Below are 24314 nucleotides of genomic sequence, written 5' to 3' on the forward strand. Positions count from 1 at the left end.
TTTTCTTAAAAGAAGAACTGAGGGGTTTTTTTTGGTAGATAAATCCATAAAGACAAAAGTTCAAATTGTGACCAGCCTGGGCAAAATAGCAAGACCCCATCTCTACAAGAAATTTAAAAATTTAGCTGGGCATGGTAGCATGTGCCTGTAGTTCCAGCTGCTCAAGAGGCTGAAGTGGGAGGATTGTTTTGAGCCCGGGAGTTCGAAACTGCAGTGAGCTATGATGGTGCCACCGCACTCCAGCCTAAGTGACAGAATAAGACCCTGTCTCTTAAAAAAAGAAAATCAACCTGATGATTCACTGACTTTCTCGTGCCAGTCAAGGTGCCGGCCCTGGGGTGAGCCACAGTTTTAGACTTACTTCAGATGTTCTGCTCTGTCATTGATCTTAGGCCATTCTTTTTCTTCTCACTTAATGTGTTCAAAACTTTATATTCTCAACTGTAGGGATGCCTAAAAATGGTGCTTTGATGAAAGATGAATGTGGGGATTTAGGGTTTTGTTTTTTTTTTTTTTTTGGTCAATAAAATATTTTAAGTACACAACTGTGCCCCCTACGTAGTGGATACTATTTCCAAACAGTTTAACATATCTTCCCCATTTAGTGAAAGGAGTCTGAATTTCTGGTCGTGACTGACAGTCTTATCTGAAAATAGTTCTTAGCTGGATCCTTCATAAATTTTTTGCTTGTGAATAAAGCAGACGTGTGACATTGAGTCGAGTGTGCAAACCTACTCTACTTTCTACAGGCAGATTTTCTAAATAAACCTCTGATTATAGTACCACAGACTAACAGTGCTAGGAGGAACTTCAGGGAACACCTGCCCGAATGCTTTCACAGGACCAAGTGCTGAACATCAGAAAGGAGAAATCGCTTGTCATATGTCACCTCTCCTGGCTCGTGGGTGTTCCTAATGATCTAGGGAGAACTACCTGGCTCGTGGGTGTTCCTAATGACCTAGGGAGAACTGAAATTTAATTTGGTGGGCTCACGTCTGCTTTTTCTTCCTTACTGTTAAAAGCAGGAGCCTAGCCAGGTTTGGTGGCTCATGCCTGTAATCACACGTTGTGAGGCCAAGGCAGGAGGATCGCTTGAGCCCAGGAGTTTTGAGACCAGCCTGAGCAACATAGTGAGACCCTGTCTCTACAGAATAAAAAAATGAAAGCAGAAGCCCCTTTTCTGCTGCCTCTTCTCCACCCTACCTCAACCTAGTAAGAAGACAATGGGGGTTAGGTGGATTCCCCAGGTTTCCCTGCAGTAAACTTTTGACAGTGTTGTAATGTTGCTTTCCTTTTTTCTTTTAGCAATAGGCGAATATGAAGACCTTAGAGCAGAGAACCAGAAAACAAAGGAGAAGGTTTGTACTTTACCCTTTTTTCCCCCCTTTCTTACATGTGTAAAAGCCTAGGCGGCATAGTGCATTGTTCAGTCACCAATTTCAGTTAAATGTGAATGAGGGTTGTTTTTTTTTCTTTTCTTCCCTTTTCTCTTGCATGTGTGGTTCAAGCTAATACCAACTCCAGGCTCCAGATGGTAAAGAATAGCAGGCATGCCACAGTGGGTGCAGCTCTGGGAGATTAACTACATGGCTAAATGTGCAGCAAGGCACCAGGCCAAGCAACTCAAGTCCCTAGGAATCGTACTTTTCCCCTAACAGTCAGATTTGGGATTCTGTCAGTGGAATTGAACGCTTGATACATGTACTTTGGGACCTAGACACATTGGATCCTGGAGAAAACTCTTTGTAATTAGTCATTGGTGTTTTGCCCCAATACCTCCATAAATCTTTGTATGTCTGCTTCTTCTATTTATATGAATAATACACCGGAAGTTGAGAAGCATCCACTGTGAAGGTGGGGAAGTCTGGTAAATATTTTCAGGGGCTCTGTCAGTTTTGTTTTAACTGTTAAATAACTGAATTCTACTTACCTTACAAAATGTATCCTTCTTATCACTGAAAATATCTTAAGGTTTGTGAATGCTTGCTAATATATATAGCTAATAAAAAATACATATATATATGGTTTTTTTTTTCTTATAAATTTAGGGAGTGGACAAATGGAAGAACAGGCTAAGGTCAGAAACGTAGAGGGACTGAATAGCAAATGAAAAATAGAGAGGAAGCCAACTGCCTATTTTTGGTTTTAGATGCAAACAAAATTTACTTTAAAAAATTACTTTGTTGGGTAGGCCAAATATTTCAGAACATACTATCCCTGGTCGAAAATTAGTAAAACAGGTCCTTAGTCAATATTAAGGAAGAAGATAGCCATCACTGCTATAAATTGTGAAACTTCATTTTTAAAATTTCAGAGTAAGAGCTATAATAAAAACTGGCAGCAAGCTAAATACTTGTAAAACGTATGAGATATTTGGGATCCCTTATCGGGCTCTGTAGAATTATATTTAACTTTTTCACTATTAATTTGTCACCTATATAGCTGTAGTATGGTTGGTGATACTAATGGTAAGTACTCTAGTTCAAAGCAGATTATAATGGATTTTTAGATCATTATTTTTCGCCTGGTTTTAAGGCTCCTTTGCTCATTTGTAAATAAATCCTTGGTGTTCTGTGAAATCCTAAGTTTCTTCTCTTGCCTTCATCAGGTCATTCAGGGAATAGTAGGTGGAGGCGTTAAAAACATCCATGTTAGAAGGGGCTGGTGCATACATACATAATATGGTAAGAAGCACTTTGGGAGGCTAAGGTGGGAAGATCACTTGAGACCAGGAATTCAAGACCAGCCTGGGCAACATAGTGAGACCCCCATCTTTACAAAAAAGTTAAAAAATTAATCAGGCATGGTGGCATGCACCTGTAGTCCCAGCTACTTGGGAGGTTGAGGCAGGAGGATCCCTTGAGACCTAAAGGTTGAAGCTGCAGTGAGCCATGATTGTATCACTGTGTTCCAGCCTGGGCAACAGAGTGAGATCTTGTCTCAAAACACACACACACACACAGACAGCAGCAGCAACAGAGTGAGATCTTGTCTCAAAACACATACACACACACACACACACACACACACACAGAGCAGCAGAGTGAGATCTTCTCTCAAAACACACACACACACACAGAGTAAGAAAGTCACTGAAAATAGTAGTTTGGCAAGATTTCTAATTCCAGCCCTGTAACCATGCAAAATCACAACTGTCCTGAGGACATAAACAGGTAAGGAGGTTGTTCTTAGATCCTGGGCTCCTGATGCCCCCAAATTCCAAAGTAAACCTAGTTGGTAATGCTTAGGCTGGATACTTGAGCATCTTGCTCTAAGATACTCAGCTGTTTTCCAGCTCTAGGAGAACAAAGAGGCTGAGATGATACCAGTCATTGAGTCTCTTTCATAGCTGCTCCTGACCCACGGGAAGAACAAAGCAAGTTGGAGGGGTTAATCCAGAAGCACTCTTTGACTTAACCTAGAAGGTAAGAGGAGGGAAAGCAAACAGGTGTCTTCATAAAATAGAGAAAGAAGGATGATAGAAGCAAATGAATAATGTAAGAGGAAGAAGATTAAATTTTTTATTTATTCTTCTCTAATCCTTGCTTACATGTAGACCTAGCAGTGCCCTAAAAATACATAGTAGGTGCTCTGTAAACATCTATTGTTGGTAGAGATGATGGTTGTTTAACTGACAGCCACTTTCTGCGGTGAGGTTTTAAGTGAATCATCCGTTATGCAAGTGGAATTGTAGGTAAAATGCATTTGGTAAAAGGAGGATTATAAATTACCTCAGCCCATTAACTGTTTACATGTTTCTCTGCATAGAGTATGGCCAAATACTTTCATGACATCTGTAGGCATTACTGACCTGCTTCTGTTGTAATTCTTTAAAAATAACTATTAACAGCAATGGGAAGAAAAGAAATGAAAGCAATATGGAATGCTGTGTGGTTGGGTAAAACAAAGTAGAGTGGTTTTAAGTTCACTGCACTCTGTTTATCTTCTGTTAAAAGACTAGCTTGCTTATTACTGCAGATTTTTCCTCAAAAAGGGGGGGCTGTATTACAAAGGAGGGAAGCATATAATAAAAGCCTTTTATAGAGTGTAGAATGAGTAAAAGCAGCTTTAGTTCCGGAGGTGGTAAATGGAGAACAGCATTTTCTCTGGGAAAGCACTCTCTTGTGCCTGGCTGGGTGAGCTTTGTCCAGTTGACATCAGCAAATACATATGGCCGTCCTTTCATTCGTGGCCCCAAACCAGAGTGCAGTTAAATTGTTCAGGGACAGCAAATTAAAGTAAGACTCCTTTTGCCATGGTTAATTCGATATAGGGAAATTTAGAATGAACAGAGGAAGCCAAAAAAAAAAAAAATTGCAAGGTATTTTTCCCTTCCACATGTCTACTATCTTTGTCACCAGACCATGAACCTTATCAATGGGAGGAGGAGGTGGATGTGATTCCTTTAATAAGATCTTTTCCTGCTCTGTTTGGAGTCTCTTGTGTTGGGACAAGTGGTCTGACATGGTGCTCTTCAGGGAAAGCAGTTGTTTAGAGGCTGCATGGAGTAAGAAGCTGCTATAGGACATCCATGCTCTCTCATAATCCCTGTCTCATGCTCCAAACAGCAGTGTGTCCGCTCCATTTCACAGAGGAGAGAATAGTACCGCAGGGCTTGAGTGAGTTTCCCAGTGTTACAGATAATGGCAGAGTCTAGATTCAAACATGGGTCTTCTGAACAAGATGTTCTTTTAGAAGCAGGTGAACAGTGGGAGCTTATTGACTCTTCTTCCACAAAGGTCCTAACTTTATTCTAATTCTGTATTGTTAGTGCATGAGTTTTCCACAGCAAATTATCAGACTTGATCCTTTTCTGGGTCATTTGTCTTTACCAACTATTGGTTTGTGTTGAAAAACTGAAAGTTGAATATAAATACCAAGTCAATCTTATGTCAAAACATTCACATATGTGTGTATATATGTATGTGTGTACTTGTATATATACATATACATTCTGGCATAATGCATCCCAAGGATAAAAGCAGGAAATTTGGGATAGGGGGAATGGACCAGTGTTTTAATGGATCTTTTCTCTTTTTTTGCAGTTCTTCCATTTTAGGGAAACTGCTGACTCTTTTATGTTTTTTATCAGTGACTTTGAGGATGGAGTCAATCTGACTTTATAAGGAAAGCTCTTTTGAAGGGAAAACTTTTTATTGAATGCCTTCTGAGTACTGGGTTATAAAGAAAAATATATGAAGGTCCTACTCTTGAGTAAAACCACTCTAATGAGGACCCCAAGTAAGTTGACAAATAACCACGATCAATTATGCTGCTCTGAGTGATTGCCTAGAGCATGGCTGGGCAATGGACAAAGAACAAAAAGACAAGGTTCCTACTCTTTTCCATGTGATAAACTTTTACTAGTCTTTAATGCTTGGCTTAATAAATGTCACTTAGGTTTTTCAAAGTCTTCTCTCTCTCACAAGCAGAATTTATTGCCTTTTTGGTAATAAGACATCTGCATATTTATGTATGTATCACATTTATCAAGCAAAATTTATTATTATCAAAATATTAGAGTATAAGCAAATGGTGTGGGTTGCCTTAAAATGTAAACACAATGAATTTTTTTTAACATCAAGATAAATGGGGATTATGGCAATAGTGCTACTAGCTGCTTTCCATTATTTTTTGCCCATTTTCTAATGGACTTAGCAGGATGTGAAAAAGTAAGAGCGTATCATACTGAGGTGAACAACTCTTCAAATTTATATTTTTGGGGTATGGAAAAATAGATGACTATATATTTTGCAGTCAACCAAATAAAATGGTTTACTTTGCTTGTGTAGCAATCACCATATTCAAATGTTAGTCATGCCTCCACAATTGAAGGGCATTCTCTTATGACTCACTCAGGATCTTTGTCATAATCGTTTGGGTTTTTTTCCTATATGGGGGAAAAGCGTCATTGAGCTTTGAATGGAATAGCTTTCACGTTTCTCAGAGTGGTGGGGGTGGGGCTGTGTGTGGAGAGTGCATAAAAAGAAGGAAATCTGTATAATAGAAGAATGTCTGCCTTTAAATAGTAAGTATTTATGTTTAGTATTATGTTCTGAGATCAAGTTTTGAAATGCATAAATGTTTAAGTGGCTGATTAGAAGTCGTTTGGGTGAGCTACTGTAACAGTGCATCAGGCGGTTCTGTCAGCTTGCCAGGAACAATGAATGAAAAGAGAATGAGACAGACACTTTCCAAGACTTACGTTTCAAGAAGCAGGATATATGATACTGTTTGCATCTTGGCTCAGTTGTCTATTGTTGAAATTTCTTCCTCTGGTGTAATAGTCAGAGATGAAGGTCCCAAAGTATTTTATTAAAAAAAAAAAATCAATAAAGAAGCCACTTTAAAGAGCAAGATATGCATCCATTATGCTAACTGTTCATGCATAATACATCCACATACATGCAGTTTCTTTGAGACAGAGTGGCAAGTGGTTGTGCCAGAGAAAAAGTAATTACTTAGCAGTTTGAAAGTGAAAATGAGTCTCTTATTAACAGCAATCTATCTAGAAACAAAGAGCAAGGATCTCTGTTCTGATGACATGTGTTTCCATCTAACACACAATACCTAGAATTTGGAGAATGCTGCAAGACAGCTTTGAGGGCAGCTACCACTTCTTTTTTGCCTGTGAAAATTGGAGGGAAAGAACTTTGAATTGGAAGAAAGAAGAACACCAAAAGAGAAAGAGAGTGAAAGGAATTCCATCCTAAGGGAATGATTTAATGTGTCGTATTCTTCATGGATAAGAGTGTAGAAATCCAGAAAGCACAGTGCTAGCCAGACTTACACAGGTGGAGCAGTAGAATCGTTGATTACTATTAAAAATGAATTGATGGTCCTTTCACTGTATGCCGAGGACTCTCAAACAGGTAAACAGGTACATTACACACAGTTCTGATGCTGGGCATGTTTACATCTTTAACTGTTGTAACTGGACATTAATGAACTTCAAGAAAAATAGTGTAGTGTTAAACTTCAGATTTAGTGGCGTTGTAGCCTCTGCTGTACGTTCCTTAGGAAATGGGTACATATTTTGTTCAGTTCTGGTTTGGCAGTACTTCTCACATTATATCGGGCGTCCTTATGAATTGCTTACTTCATTTGTTGATCTTTCGTGGTAGATCATAAGTTTTTGTGAGAACACATTGTCTATTGTGTTCATGTATTGTGCCCAGTGTTTGACATGGTGGCTGGGCTGTGTGAGGCTGTATAAATTTGTTCAGTTCTCAGAGGAAGGAAATAATGACATTCAATGATTATAGTAGATACTTGCTTAAAAGTCTGATTCAGTCAACTGTAATGTACTTGCCTATGTATAGCTTGTCCCCTATCTTTGTATTGTGCATATGCAGTGCATATATGCACTTCTTGGGCCCCGAACTGCCCTATGTATAGGCTAGCAACCCTCTGATGCGTTTGTGCACCAAGAAGACAAGCATGAATATTTATGTTAGTGGAAGTTAGATACAATTCAGAATGCTGAGGTTTTTCTTGCATAACATATACGTACAACAGAATATAAAGATGTCTTGGTGTCTATATCAGTTATCTGTACTTCTGCTGAGCCCTTTGAAGCAGACATTTTAATGTTGATGGTAGTTGGATGAATATGTGAGAGGGGGATGAATAACTGAGCTGCCCATTTTGGGGAGTGGGTGGTGCAAGGAAGATACTAATTCACACTGGAAAGGCTATTTCTCTGCAAATCAGTCTGCCAATCCTCAGAAATCCTGGTTTAGTTTCAGAAGCCAGGTATCTGCCTGGATGAGGTTCAAGGAAGAGATCTGGAAAATAGCCAGGGCTTCTAATATTAAGGGCTTTCAAAACCAGCAAGGCCAACCTCCGGTCAATTCATCCCTTCATAAAGAGCCAAATAGAGACTCTAGAGTAGATGTAGTGTTATCCAGCTTGCTTACATGAGCCAGCAGTTGTGCCACTGGGTTCTACCCCAGCCTTGAGCTACAGAGAATCGTTGGGCATCATAATTAAGTGATGTAGGCCCAAGAACATCTGTTGCTATTGCAAAGTCTTCATGAGCAATTCTCACACAAAAAGAAGCAGTTTTTACAAATGGTGCAGCTGCGTGAGCAGGGTAGAGGAAGGGGTGGGATGGGTGAGGGGCTTCTGTGTGGTGTAAAGATGAAACATTCTTCCAAAAAGGCCCGTAATCCTGGCTGACTTCCCTCTGTTGGTAGAATGAGAGAAAATTTGCAAGTTTCTTTTCTGGGCTCACCTAAAAAGATGAAATAAGTGGGTGTTTGGATTTCTGCTTTTAGTAAATGCGTACATCCTCCATATTTTGTTCAGTTCTGGTTCAGAATAAGTAAGCTGCATTTGCAGCATGTGTAGACTCTCCCCACCCCCAACTCACACCCCTTTCAGCATAACAGATGGTAAATTCTGTGGCTGCCAGTTCTAGCATAATGTGGTTGCAGAAAATAGAAAGCAAAGCAACATGAAGACCCCTGATAGAACACAGCTGGGGATGGGAGACAGCTTGTGAATCTGCTGATGATAACCATAGGATTAGTGTGAACACATATAGCTGGACTATAGAAATGGGCTACCTGCATGTTGGAATAAAACTGATGTTGAGACCTGTTATTAACCTGAGCTTGTCTCCCTGGGCCTTCATAGCAGAGAGCATGGACCTAATGTTTTTCTTCTGGGCAACTAGTACAAGCCTACCTAAAATTGTCATGCATCACATTAGTGGTTGTGTATGATGTCAACTGGTGACCTTTTTCAGATTTGACTAGATAGAGCACCATTCCTGTTTAATGCTTTTGTCATTCAAAGTCTCACTAAAAACTCTGGCTGTTTGAAGCAACAGTTGAATAAACCTCTAATTCCTTTAGGTAGAACTTTGAGAGCTACATAGAGGGAACCAAGTGACATTAAGTCAGGAGCAACACTCCCAAGTACCAGATTTTAAATGAAGACAGTTTTTTACAAGACATCTCACATTTTTCAGATATGCCAGATTAAGAAATATTAAATTAATTTGAAAGTAAAGCACCAGATATATTTCACTTGGCAATCATGGCTCAGGAGTTTGAACCTAGTTGGAAACTAGGTTTCTTTTTGTGCCTTATGTTATACTGTGCATTGTTGGAGGAAGGTAGACAGACTGGTAGAGGTGGTGGGGAAGTACAGAACAAACAGAAGGCCGTTCTAGAAAATGACAGGAACATTCCTGAAACCGCTGGCCAGAGGTCTCCTATCATTAAGGGTTACGATGTCTAATGTAGTCCCCTTGGGTTGAGGAAGGAGCTAAGAAAAGCCTGTATGCGAATTTAGAACTCTACTATTTAGAATTTTAAACACCAAAAAATCATAAATGTTGTTGGTTTAAGCTGGAACTACAGACTGTGTTAGACAGAATTATTATTATTTTTTACAGAGGATGGGATTGCCACAGGAAAACCTTAGTCAAAGAAATGCCTTCTCCTTTAGGAAATAAGTTAGGTCCAACCTAACTCATTTTGACTGGGTGGGGCATCCTGAGTCAGGATTTAGTAACCAGATTTGCTAATTTAACACTGTGTACTTGCTTCACGTTCTCTTGCCAGAATACATTTACCCATATGAGCAGGGACAGTATGACATTTCAGTGGTTCTTTAGCGACTAAAGGGGAGAACTGAACTGCAAGCTTCTTACTTTGTTATTTTTAAAATATTTTGAAAGGACAGAAAAGGGCAGAGGATAGTATAACAAATACCCATTGCACAGAACGATTCTCTTGAAATTCAGAAACAAGGAATGCAGCAGATACAACTGAAAGTTCTCATCATTTCTCATCCCATTCCCCTCCCAGTCTCCTAAGAGACAACTACTGTCATAAATGTTATATATTTCTTCTCATTTCATATATTCTTTGTTTTTTGAGACAGAGTCTCTCTCTATTGCCCAGACTGGTGTGCAGTGGCACGATCTTGGCTCACTGCAAGCTCCACCTCCCAGGTTCACGCTATTCTCCTGCCTCAGCTTCCGGAGTAGTTGGGACTACAGGCGCCCGCCACCATGCCTGGCTAATTTTTTGTATTTTTAGTAGAGACAGGGTTTCACTGTGTTAGCCAGGATGGTCTCGATCTCCTGACCTCGTGATCTGCCCGCCTCGGCCTCCCAAAGTGCTGGGATTACAGGCATGAGCCACTGTACCCGGCCTCATTTCATATTTTTATATATACTAGATGTATCATAAAACATATGTAAATATATGAGATGCTTTTGTGCGTGTAAGATATTATTTGATATATCTGATATATCTTCTGCAACTCATTCAAAATGATTTTTTTGTTGTTGTTGTTTTTGGTTTTTTTAAGACAAACTCTCGCTCTGTTATCAGGCTGGAGTGCAGTGTCGTGATCTTGGCTCACTGCCACCTCTGCCTCGTGGGTTCAAGCGATTCTCCTGCCTCAGCCTCCCGAGTAGCTGGGACTACAGGCATGTGCCACCATGCCCAGCTAATTTTTGTATTTTTAGTAGGTATGGGGTTTCACCATGTTGGCAAAGATGGTCTTGATATCTCGACCTCATGATTGCCTGCCTCGGCCTCCCAAAGTACTGGGATTACAGGCTTGAGCCACCGCGCCTAGCCAACATGATGGTTTTTAACATTTGTGTTGATACATATGGCTTTATTCATTCATTTTCACTGCTCTGTGGTGTAGTATATGAATATACCATGATGTATTATTATTAAAAATGTGGAACATTTTTGTATGTTATATATTACTAGAGATTCTCTGGGTATATACACCAAGAAGTAGAATTGCTGAGTCATAGGAAAGTATGTATTCAATTTTGATAGAAGTTTATTTCCAAAGTAATTATACCAATTGACACATCCATCAGTGGTCTGTGAGAGTTCCTGTCTCCCGGTATCAGATTGTTTTCAGTTTTTGCCAATCCAATAGGTGAGAATATCTCACTGTTTTAATCTGGATTTTTCACATTATCTGACATCATAATTTTTTAACTGTTGAAAATTGGAATTAAGAACATCCAAAGGGATGAAATTTCAATATATTTATCTGGCAGGTTAGCAATCAAATATAATTTAAAATTGTGCTTTATTCATAAGGCACTCTTAGGGAATAAGGTATTCCCAAGATATTACATTTTAAATTACTACTCTAATAGCTAGGAATTACTTTTTAATGTTTTAGCTACTTGTAGTGAATATCTTGTTATATATCCCTGTTTTCTGAAATTCAAGATATACTGAATTCAGTCCTTATAATAATAAACATTAGGTTTTTTAAAAGAATTCATTAATGCCTCCAGGGCCTATCAATACGGGAGATACTTGTTTCTATACCAGGTACCCTAAAAAGTCCTTATGCTCTAATGGTTATTTTTGCCTTTTATGGTCTTGCCTCCCAAAGTCTTTTCAGTGAGTTCTCTCACCTTTTTAAATTAAAAATCAGTTTATATAAATGATAATGTGCTTAGTATGGAGTATTTTATCTTCTCTCCTTTTAATTTGGTACCTTCCTCTATTCAGAATTCTGAGGACACATGGATCATGTTTTCTTGGGTGAGAGTGTGTGCCATGTGGCTGTCTCTTGCCCTCATGCAGTAGTCTTTCTTTTGAGTCAGAGTCTCGCTCTGTTGCTCAAGCTGGAGTGCAATGGTGTGATCTTGGCTCAGTGCAACTTCCGCCTCCTGGGTTCAAGCAATTCTCCTGCCTCAGCCTCCCAGGTAGCTGGGATTACAGGTGCCCGCCACCATGCCTGGCTAATTTTTGTGTTTTTAGTAGAGACAGCATTTTACCATGTTGGCCAAGCTGGTCTCTTTGACCAGGCTGGTCTCGTACTCCTGACCTCATGATCCGCCTGCCTCGGCCTCCCGAAGTGCTGGGATTGCAGGCGTGAGCCACCATGCCTGGCCCACGGTAGTCTTTCCATTCCCTCCCAAGTATGCACCAGTGTTCTGGAGAGTTGAAACTGTTTGGAATCAGACCTGTAGATGAGTGACTATGTACAGCATTAGCCAACATAAAAAGAGGTACAAACATTCTCTTAAATCATGAATATATTTTAACTCAAGGATGTTAAATTGGGCTGTTACTGAGGAGATAATGAGCAGGAAGGTGACTCATATCTCAGAAGGTCTGAGAAAATTGGCCAGATACAAATGGCACAAACACCATGCTGGCTGAGCAGTAGCAGTTCTGTATCACCATTGAGGCTTTTCAAAGGTTTTACATTTTGTTTTGTTTTCAGAAAATTGCTGCTGTTTGTAAGTTTGCTCTTGCTTGCCTTTTCAAACTTAAAATTTATGATTGAAGTTTAACATTTGTTTACCTCTCTCATTTCAGTGTGACAAAATTAGGCAAGAACGAGATGAAGCTGTTAAAAAACTGGAAGAATTTCAGAAAAGTACGTAAGCATTTCAGTGGAATTGTTATAACACATATAGCGTGTTGGGGATTATGTGAGTAGAAATATACCCTGTTTAGTTGCTAATGTCCTGGTCATACAATCAAGAAAGCAAGACTTCTTTCTATTTGTCCAAAAGTGCCCAGGCATCACTTTAAGTTTTAAAGAAATGGAATAAGCATAATTGTTTTATCAAGGGTGTTAGAAAAACCTGTACTTATTATAAAACAGTTTAACTATACATAAAAGTTAAAGGAGAACAAAAATGGCTTGTTGGCTCCTTGAAAAAGGCTAATGCTAGTACTTTATAGTCATTCCTTGTTGGTCTTTTATTTGTGTAGTAAAAAAATGTAATCATGCTTTGAATTCAGTTTTGCAGCCTGCTTGTTTCAGTAAACAGTACTTATGGTCATATTTTGCATGTCAGCACAGATGTACATCAGTTTTGTTTTGTTTTATTTATTTATTTATTTATTTATTTTGAGTTGGAGTCTCGCTCTGTCACTAGGCTGGAGTGCAGTAGCAAGATCTCAGCTCACAGCAACCTTCACCTCCTAGGTTTAAGCAATTCTCCTGCCTCAGCCTCCTGAGTAGCTGGAACTACAAGTGCACCACCATGCCCAGCTAATTTTTGTAGTTTTAATAGAGATGGGGTTTCACCATATTGGCCAAGATAGCCTCGTGATCCGCCCACTTTGGCCTCCCAAAGTGCTGGGATTACAGGCGGGAGCTACTGCGCCCGGCCTGTACATCAGTTTTAATTGTTGTCTGTAGAATTCCATTATAGGAGAGTACCATAATGTATTTAATTATTCTTTTACTGATAGATTATTCCTGGTTTTTAGCTATTATCAATAATGCCATGGCAGGTATTCTGACACTTATATCTTTACAGTAATCTAAATAGTTTCTGAGGTTAATTCATAGAAAAGGAATTATACTGGAGATCCACTATACAGCATTGTGCCTATAGCTAATAATACGGTGTTGTATACTTAAACTTAGTACTAAGAGAGTAGATCTTATGTTAAGTGTTGTTACTACAAAAGAAAATAAGTAAATAAAGAGGGCAGAAGGAAACTTTGGGAGGCGATGGATAGGTATACAACCTTGATGGTGGTGATGGTTTCAGAGGTGTATAATTATTCCCCAAACTCATCATGTTGTATACATGAAATATGTATGACTTTTTACATGTCACTTATACTTTATAATGTGGTTCAAAAATAGAGAAAAGGAATGATAGCTTCATAGAACTTAAACATTTTAAAGAGTGTGAATGTTTGAAATAGCCCTCTCACTGAAGAAAGTTACATTCCCACAAAAGCTGTACTTTCCAAATTTTTGCTGGTTTTTTTTTTTTATGTGATGTAAATCTGTTATTTATCCCCTAAGACAACATAGCTGATCAGACCCAGAAGGATCAGATGGAAATATGTCCTAGGCAAAGGCTCAGACCGTAGCAGGGAAAGTGACCCCCTTCCCTGGAAACAAGGCCTTTCTCCATCGTTCTGCAGATGCTCTATCAGTCAGCGTATTTGATTATTTATAAAGAGTTGATTTGGTAACTACACAACAGAACATTTTATTCTAGGTAAAACCAGCTATACAAATGAAGCATTATGGTTAAATTTCAACAACAAGTTTATTTCAGTGTCTGATTGTAACAGAGAACATCCCAGGGGAATCTTGCTGATATTACCTGTCTTTGGAGGCCAGTATGCTATGCTAGAAATACCTTTTATTTGCAAATGTATGAATTCTAATTATATGGTACTTTTTAACTTATGGAATGTATTTACTCTGAGTCACATCTTAAAGAGTTATACCACTGGTGTTGTTACCAGTTAATATGCTTGAATTATTGATAGTGGATTGGTGTGCAGCGGAAATAGTTCAAGTTCCTTATGATTGGGCTTATAAAATATTTTGGTGTAGGTAGGCGATAGGGACTTTGCCTCCTGCATTATGCAAAACCAGAAGGAACATTCCCCAAAATCAGTCTTCAAAGTAACATGTAAATTCTGCTTTCATCTACCCTTTCTCTTTTCCCTTACTTTGTGTCTTCCTCTGAATACCTTTGATAGTTTTAAAAATTTACATTTTTCGTTATGAGCAACTCAAATTAAAGCCTGAGGGGATTGACTGGAAGATTAGTACAACTATCTGTATTGTTGTATGCGTTTAGTTTTTACCTTTGCTAAGTGTGTTTAATTAACTTAAGGTTTGGATGTTAGGAAAACAGAGTGCTAATTCTTTTTTGCTTACTCTCTTGGTAACTCACAGAACATCAGAGTGCCAACTCTTTACTCAGTCTCGAAAGGAGAGAAAACGAGGACTTGGCCAGGCACGGTGGCTCACGCCTGTAATCCCAGCACTTTGAGAGGCCAAGGCAGGTGGATCACTAGGTCAGGAGATAACAGCATCCTCGCTAGCATGGTGAAAACCCCATCTCTACTAAAAATACAAAAAATTAGCCAGGCATGGTGGCACGTGCTTGTAGTCCTAGCTACTTGGGAGGCTGAAGCAGGAGAATCGCTTGAACCCGGGAGTCGGAGGTTGCAGTAAGCCAAGATCTTGTCTCTGCACTCCAGACTGGTGACAGAGTGAGACTCCGTCTCAAAAAAAACCCCAAAAAACGGAAAAATGAGGACTAAGAAAACTTTAAATGTTTGTCAGAAAACTGTATCTAGGATAAATAATTCATGGCTTTTGAGCAGAGGGTAGCATTTCAGATTTGGAAGGGAGTAGGCAGTATTTTTATCACCAGTGAAGAGCATTAGTTTGTGTAAATCCACGTTTCTGCATTAATAAAATTGGTATAAATGACCATGCTTCATAGACCATTTGAGGGTAAAAAAAGATAATCTGTATAAAAAATGCTTAACACTGTTCCTGGCATATAGTAAGTGCTCAATAAATGTTAGTTGCTACTACCACCATCTCATCAACTAAACTATCCAGTGCCTGACTGCCCTTCAGTATTAAGAGTTCATATCATATACCTTTAGGGAGTTAGTTCCTTGACACCAGGCTCCACATTTGGACAGTGGTGGAGGAAAGTTTCTTTTGGTGCTGAGTTGAAATCTGAAATCCCTGTAATGTTTACCTACTAGGCCTATGTCTTTTTTATTTGAGATGGAGTCTCATTCTGTCGCCCAGGCTGGAGTGCAGTGGCGTGATCTCTGCTCGCTGCGACCTCCGCCTCCTGGGTTCAAGCAATTCTTGTGCCTCACCCTCCCAAGTAGCTTGGATTACAGGTGTGTCCCCTGATGCCTGGCTGTTGTTTGTGTTATTAGTAGAGATGGGGTTTCACCATGTTGTCCAGGTTGGTCTTGAACTCTTGACCTCAAGTGATCCTTTTGCCTTGGCCTCTGAAAGTGCTGGCGTGAGCCACCACACCCGGCCTAGGCCTAGGTCTTGCAGTGTAGAGGTAACAGCTGCATAAGGGTTAGGAAAAGCTTTGTTTGGCCGTAGGGCTCTACTCTCCCTAGCCTAGCATACTTTTCCCAGGATAAATGTTTTTATCCATATGTCTATGTCATTTTTGATCCTCTGCCAGCTCTCTCTGAGCCTTCCTCCTACACACAAAGAACACCACCACATAGCAAAGCTGCATTCCCTAGACAGATTCCTGTGAAAGGAGAACTAGCTAAAGACCTTTCATATCTTTTCTTTTCTTTTCTTTTTTTTTTTGAGATGGAGTTTTGCTCTTTTTGCCCAGGCTGGAGTACAATGGCGTGCTCTTGGCCCACTGCAACCTCCGCCTCCCGGGTTCAAGTGATTCTCCTGCTCCAGCCTCCCAAGTAGCTGGGATTACAGGCAGCTAACTTTGTATTTTTAGTATAGAGGGGTTTCACCATGTTGGCCAGGCTGGTCTTGAACTCCTGACCTCAGGTGATCTGCCTGCCTCAGCCTTCCAAAGGGCTGAGATTACAGGCATGAGCCACTGCGCCCAGCCCCTTTCATATCTTTTCGACCACAATGTTAGATCCGTTAATCTGTTTTAAGGACACACCCATTTTCCTACATATGTGCCAACTTTTATGGCTGTTTCTTTATCGCATGGAAAACTTCTAAAGTAGTCTGATGTTGAAGACGAATTTGTAATATGTTCACCACATATGCTTTAGAGATTTTCTACATCTAAATATCTCTGGGAGTTGGAGTTGGGAGAGGAGATTTGCTGTAGAAGCAACATCATTGGTGGTGACACCTTGTATAATTAATTTCAAAGGACTATAGAAAAGTAGCGTCACCTAGAAGTGGTTTTAGCTGGGCTTTACCGGTTAGAGCTCTGTGATTTAGAATATGTTATTTAACTTCTCTGGGCCTCCGTGTTCTCAAATATAAAATTGCTGTGATCATCCCTACGTTATAGGATTGTTGTGAGGCTTCATGAGGAAGGGAACACATGTAAAGAGTTTAGCACAAGGCTGAACACATAGTCAGGCTCAACAAATGATGATGGTAGTTGTTTCCTAAGCAATTCTATACTACAGAGAACATTCTTATAAAAGGCTGTTCACAGATGAGCTTAGGCCTTCAATCCTTCAAATAGACACTAACATGAGCACCTCCTTTGCATGTAGCATTGTGCTAGGTGCAAGAGAATCAGACGTGTAAAACAAAATCCATGCTCTAATGTTCATAGTGAGTAGAAGATAAAAACAAGTAAAAGAAAAAAAACAAACGGTTACCCTACAATGTGATGTGTACTGCACTGCCATGTATGTAAGACTGCTTTGAAGTCATAGTTGAAGAGAGATAAACTTTGCTAATTCGAGTAGACTAATAGAAACAATAGTTGATGTACTTTTATGTTATACCTCTGAGTTCTCAGGGTCATTTAAATTTTCTTACTATGAAAAATTTCAAAGTTATGCAAAGGGGAGAAAATAATGTAACAAATCCCCATGTTTCAGTTTTCCGGCTGCAACAGTTGCCAACTCACAGCCAGTGTTCCATCTGTACACCCATACACCCACTGTCACTGACCTCGGATTGCTTTGGAACTAATTCCAGTCATCATAGCATTTTACTGTTTACTGTCTGGAAATATTTCAGTATGTATTTCTGAAAGATTTTTCTTTTTAACGTAACTGCAATATTATGGACACTTTATTAAAAGTTCATCTTTTTTCTTTTTTAAAACCTCATGTCATCCGAATATGCAAATATGACAGGTACAGTGGCCATGGATTGTGGATATCCTGAGACAAGCCTAATTCAGCACCGCAGGGCAAGTTGTTACATGAATATCTAAATGCTTAAAAAACTTTTATTCTTGGAAATGTGCAAATAAATTTACATATTAAAAATAGTTCTGTTTTGCGTCACGTGACTTGACTTTTGGTTTTGGAAATGGGGTCATGCTTTTTGAAGATATAATCACCCTTGAAATCTTCCCTTATGAACCTAGAAAGTTGGTAAGTAGGTTTGTTATGCTACCAATTTAGCACTGGAAGAATTTCCTAAACTAAAAATTAATGTGCAATTTAAAAAATGTCTACTGTTCTCTCTTTGAGAAGAAATAAAAATCCCGCCAGATGGAGTGTGCCAAATCAGAATTGGAGAAAGTGTGAGCAAGGACTAGCCAGCTATGTTTATGAAGTTAAATCACAGAGCACCTTTTTTTACAAAATGTTTAGAAAATAATTTTTTTTTTTTTTTGGCTTGTTTTTTTGTTTCCTATTTGCTAGGCCTAAACCTCACTACTGCGGAATGAATTTTCTTACTCTTTCAAGAGCAAGAATGTTATTGAATAAAAAGTAAGATTCCTATGAAAAATGCAGAGTGTTTATGTTTTTGTTAGATAGTAGAAATACCAGATTGTGGCAGAAGATGTCAAGTAGTTAAGGCTAAAAATTCAAAGTCATATTTGATGTTGTAAAAATTGTATAGGTTTCTTTTCTCTTTCCTTCACATTTTTGAAGAACCTACCTTGTAAACATAGTGATAAAATGCCAGGAATATTAGGATTTTAAGGAAATAATAGAGCCTATTATTTAAACTACAATATAAAAGGCAATTATATTGATGAAGAGCTACATGGGCTTTGTGTGTGTGAATAAACTTGGCCTGTGTTCAGCTTCTATTTGTTCTTCTGGCATAAACACATATTGTGTGTGATTCCAGTTTAATGGGGACCCGTTTGTATGCCAAGCAGCTGCATTTTAGGACCTATTGCGTGATTTCATAGCTCTCTGAAAATTGGTTCTATTCAGAACAAGAGATAGAAGAGAAGAAGGGGGGTGATGTGGAAGGGAGGGGGAGCTTCAACACACAATCATTTCTTTTCAATTGGAGCCAGAAAGGTTGATGACAACATGACCATTGTGTTATAATGATAAGACCACTAAGGCATCTGTACCTCTCATCAAGGCTTTCACACAACAGCAGATACAATTTAATTCACTGCTCTGTCAGCAGTGCTGATACCATTATGCCGTCTGTCTCCACAGTTATAATCACTGTCCTCTGAGAAATGCAGTTGAAATGATCTTGAGCAGTCAAAGAAACTCTCAATTAAGGCTGCCACTTCCAATGTGTCAGATTGTGTCTTATGCACTTGGTACAATTTTCACTTCCAATCCTGTTTATTTACAATGTCTACCAGTAATTACGCTTAACGTGTCATTTAGTGAGGGGGGCCCCTGCCAAGCCGATTGTTGGGTGCTGCTGTACCATTGAGTGGGAGTTTCTCGAAGTCAATGCCATCAGCAGCTTTTAGGCCCTGATGGGATGCAGTAGTAATGTTGATAATGCAAGTATCGTGCTCATCAAGTCATAATTAGATGCCACTCAAATGTGCCACTTGTAATAACAGTGTTGATTCATGTTTTTCTCGGTGACTGCAACTACTAATTAGTTAAGTGGTTTTTGGTTGGCCTGCATTTGCTGCAGATTATTATTACCCCTGAAAAAATGTCAAGGTTAGAGATGTTTCTGGCCATTTAGTGCTGCTTTATGAATTTGAATATTAACATAATAAGAACTTTGGACAGACTTAGGAAGTAATACATTTTTGTATTTAATTTGGAGAGAAATTTTTTCCCCTGAGTTTAATCATAATTGCAGGTTAATTAAGCTTAAATGAAGCAAAAGTAATCTCTCTTTGTGTTATGTGAGCCCAGTGCTTTTTGCCTAACTTTGTTGGGTTTCACATTTGGGTTTCCTTTAATTTTTTTTTTTTAAGCCAAACAAATAGCAATAAGTACTGTCTACATTTAGGGTTGAGATTCTGAGAGTTTTCATTTAAACTAGAAATATGGGTGGAAGGAATTGGCATTTTTCTTACTTGATCTTCAAAATATAACTCAAGTTCTAAATCACTTTATACCTGTAAATCTCAATTTACATGCACTAGCTATCAAAAAATCTAAAAAATACTATTTTTCAAGCGTTGGTAAAATATCAAGTAAAATTTTACTTTTCCTCTAATGCTCCTGATAGCCTGTGATTCAGGAAGCAATTTATTAGCCTCTGCTTTATAACCATATAGTACATAAATCTTATTGCTTACACTTTTCTGCCCAAGAGTTATTTACAAAATAGCAGTAACTACTTTGTAGCTAATAGAGACTAATGTTGCAGTACTTAGCCAAGTTGCCACATCACTATTCCAGTCATAAGATCAATTTAAGATTTATTTTTCTTTTATTTTTTGTTATACCCTGCTAAGAAAAAGAAGTCATGCTGTCACTCCTCTTTATTTATGAAATATTCTTTTGTTTAAATTAGCAGATATGTCTATAGATACATATATAGTTGCATAGAAAATAGATGTAAAAAATCTAGCTTTCTTAAAATATACATAGTAAAATTTATGTATGTAAAATGAATGTTTTTCATTGTGTTCTTGTTTCTTTCTCCATTCAAATATTAGCTCAGATTTAATCAGGGCAGCTTCTCAAAAACCTTTTTTTCAGTGATAGCTAAAGGTCTGGCTAGCCAAAGAATTGAAGTATTCTTAATCATGGGACGATGCGTGGGCTCCTGGAATAGCTGACTAATCTTTGAATGCTGAGATCTTTTTTTCCCCCTCATTCCTAGTTTCTCACATGGTCATAGAGGAAGTTAATTTCATGCAGAACCATCTTGAAATAGAGAAGACTTGTCGAGAAAGTGCTGAAGCTTTGGCAACAAAGGTGAGACTTCAAATGAAGGAATTTTACCTGAACTTTTAAATTTCAACTTGCTTTTCTAAGCAGTGGCTTCTGTCCGGTTTTGCTTTTCTGTTTCTCTAATCGATTATCTGCTCTGATGGTGAGGGAAATGTTAAAAGGTCTCAGAATCCTGGAATACGATTATGTAAATATTTGTCTTAATGCAAAGGTTATTCCAATTGTAAAAGGAGCATTTGTATGTGAGTATTTTAGCATTTGTGCTTTTTGCCTGTGAAAATGTGGAAAAAATGGTCCCAGAGTAGTGTTAAACGGAACTTTGCAAATGTCCATGCATTTGGTTAAAATGCTAACCAAGTTTAAAACTAACCTGGTGTGACATAAAAGAGCAGTGAATGTCTCATATTTGAATCAGATGAAAAAGTCACCCTGAAGTCATACATTTCAGGTGATTATTTGTGAAAGCAAAGCGAGGGCATGCTAAAGGTGACCTCCAGTGTTCCACTGATTGCCTCTTGCTGATGAATTTACCAAGTGTGTAATTTTCTACATTCTATCTCATCAGAAGTACATTATTATTAAAGAATGTTTTTTATCTCTGTCTTATGTATTTTGGGTTGGGTAAAATGCATCTGAACCACTTCATCAGAAAATGGATTACAGCAATTTTCAACCAAATTTCATTAGTAATACTGGTTGTGTTTCTTTTCCCTCCCCTCCATCACCCACCTCCGAAAATTTCTTTGGATGTGACTGAAATCCTACTCCCAATAAATACGTAAATAAATATAATTTGTATGCATTAACAGTGTGCTTGCTGGAGGCATTTGCTTAATTGTTTGCATAACAACACTACATTAGAATTCATAAGATATTTAATCAGAACCTAAGAATATAAATTTGGGTATGTAACTTCTCTCCTGGTATTTGTCTGAAGAATACATAGCAATACACTTTAAAAACACTTTTTAAAAAATGATAACATGAGTATTCTCACATCATTTTTACTCTGCGGCACATTCCTGGAGTTCACTAGTCCATAATGTTGTGTGAATTCTGTTTTCATTTTTTGAATTTCTTTTTTTGGAATAAGTAGAGAAAAAGTGCATTCGGAGCCTGCTAACTGCTCTGGAGCTTCTAGCGTCTAAGGATACACTCTCTATTTTTTCTTGTTATTAACAAGTATTCTTATTGTCATAGCACGTCCAGAGTGAGGATACTGGCTACCTTTCAGGATTGGCAGAGTTTCTGGAAGGCACTGGTTTGTGGGGCAGTATATACAGGTTTTGTTCCCGGTTATGTCATTTTGGGCATATGTGATTTTGGACAAGTTAGTTTTGTTCTCTGGACTGTAGTATCTCATCTTAAATGACATGATGGACTAGAGTTAGGACTGGAGTTAATAATTTATTTGCATATGGCCCCCTGTAAAAAAATTACTTTTCTGTCTTCCCTTTTATTTAATAGGTGTCTTTTGGCAAGAGAACTCAGCTCTCTGAGCTATAGTTGTCTTGCTGTAAATGCCAGGATGCACCATGGTTGTTGGCTTCTTCATAATATGCCAGATCCACTGGCTCTAGATGTGTGACCCAGGCATGTGTGTGTAGAAAAGCTGCCTGGTGACTGTTATATTCATTGCTGGTTATGAACCAGTGTTACCTAATCTCTAAGCTCATTTTTACAATTAAGTCTTAACAGTAGGATCCTTACTTAACACTGTTTGTTGCCTGTTCTTTAAAAAGCCTTTTTTAAAATGGACATATAGTTTATTTTTGAAGATGTAGTATGAATTCATGGGGCCTAGAATAAAAATCCAAAAAATGGCAAATAGTATAAATGTGCTTGTTTGTTGTGAAAGAGTGCTTTGAATGCAAAATGTGGAAACTTCATTATATGTGTTTCCAATAAATGATAATAGCACATTCTGATTTAAGTATCAATTGTCATTTTTGAAAGTAGACTTGCAAAACTGCTCATTTTTTCTGAGAGCCAAGTTCTGTAAATTCTTACTTTTCTACATTATTGCCATCAAATTAATGACAAATGGAATGTTTAATTCTTATGATGCAGTTTGACCTCATAATTTTCTTTTTTTTTCTTTTTGAAATGGAGTCCTGCTCTGTTGCCCAGGCTGGATGGAGTACAGTGATGCCATCTTGGCTCACTGCAACCTCCGCCTCCTGGATTCTAGCAATTCTCCTGCCTCAGCCTCCCGAGTAGCTGGGATTACAGGCACTTGCCACTACACCCAGTTAATTTCTGTGTTTGTAGTAGAAACGGTGTTGCGCTGTGTTGACCAGCCTGGTCTCAAACTCCTGATTTCAGGTGATCTGCCCACCTCAGCCTCACAAAGTGCTGGGATTACAGGTGTGAGCCACTGTGCCCAGTTCCTTATAATTTTCTTAGAACCAGGTATGGATACTTTGCTTTGCTAAAATGTGTAGATAAAACTGATAAATGTAGACCAGTTATTTAAGTCATACGATCCAAAGCCATTAAACTTGCTTGTTTTGTACCTTTAAATAGTCACAAACTATGGGTAATATAAAAACTCTACTTACATTTGAATAGAATAGTAGGTTCTGTTACTGTAGGATTTTAAAAGATATATTTTTGGCCAGGTGCAGTAGCTCACACCTGTAATCCCAGCACTTTGGGAGGCTGAGGTGGGCGGATCACCTCAGGTCAGGAGATGAAGACCATCTTGGCCAACATGGCAAAACCCCATCTCTACTAAAAATACAAAAATTAGCTGGGCATGGTGGTGCGTGGCTGTAATCCCAGCTACTCGGGAGGCTGAGGCAGGAGAATCGCATGAAGGCAGTTGGGGGTTGCAGTGAGCCGAGATCACGCGACTTCACTCCTGCTTGGTGACAGAGTGAGACTCCATCTCAAGAAAAGAAAACAAGAGATATATTTTTGCCTTACACATAGAGAGATTCCAAACAACAAGTAGCATGCCATTAACCTATAGCTTGGCAAATAGCTACAATGAAATTGCTTAGCCAAAATCTGTAAATTCAGAATTCTCAAAAATGTCCCAATAGTATGCACATAAGACCTCATGTCTAGGCTGGGTGTGGTGGCTCACACCTGTAATCCCAGTGCTTTGAAAGGACAAGATGGGAGGATCACTTGAGTTCAGGAGTTTGAGAGTTTGAGGCTGTAGTGAGCTGTTATCGTACCACTGCACTCCAACCTGGGTGACAGAGCAAGAACCAAACTCCAAAAAAAAAAAAAAAGGCCTCATATATGTAAATCTTACATTTCTTCTTTCAAAATGTGAAAATGGTGTTTCAGAGAAGACTTATGAAATTTTTTGGTTGGCTTTTTTTTTCTTAAACTGGTGACTTTGTTAAATAGAGTAATTGTATTACAGACAAACTGATGGATTTTGGTGCCTGGTTTGATAGAGGCATTAAACCCTTTTGAGGGCGGAACTGTGTTAACTATGATGTTACTAAGGTATTATTGTAGTGGTTGTCTAAGAAGTAATATATTAAGCACTAGATGGCAGAAACTAATAGTTCCATGAGTATCCTGGAGGAAGAAGAAAATGCATAAATGAATACCTTGATTGAAGAAAACTAGCTGGGATAAATGATTTCCAAAGGATAGTTAGACACAAACTAAACCTCTTTTCTTACTTTTAATAGCTAACACTGAAGTTTTATTATGTGGCAGTTGCTATATTAAATACTTTATATATAATGTCTCATTTAATCATCCTATTGTGGGATAGAAACTATCTTAATTCTTAGTTTATTGATGAGAAAACTGAAACGTAAGGATTAGGTT

General features: G+C 38.5%; 1 protein-coding gene across 5 annotated transcripts in view; it reads left to right on the plus strand.

The window, feature by feature from the left end:
* Positions 1-24314, plus strand: part of KIAA1598 (KIAA1598 ortholog) — a 126490-nt gene that overhangs the window by 28279 nt on the left and 73897 nt on the right. For 4 of the 5 annotated variants that reach the window (XM_012001121.1, XM_012001126.1, XM_012001125.1 and 1 more), the window contains 2 exons: positions 12330-12390; positions 20446-20540. In XM_012001121.1, coding sequence (XP_011856511.1) covers positions 12330-12390; positions 20446-20540 — 156 coding nt within the window. Of the gene's footprint in view, positions 1-6558; positions 6873-12329; positions 12391-20445; positions 20541-24314 lie in introns of those variants that run through there. The other variant, XM_012001122.1, reaches the window with a different exon arrangement.

This window comes from Mandrillus leucophaeus, unplaced genomic scaffold (genome assembly GCF_000951045.1).
Source record: "Mandrillus leucophaeus isolate KB7577 unplaced genomic scaffold, Mleu.le_1.0 Scaffold65, whole genome shotgun sequence".
In the NCBI taxonomy this organism is placed as follows: Eukaryota; Metazoa; Chordata; class Mammalia; order Primates; family Cercopithecidae; genus Mandrillus; species Mandrillus leucophaeus.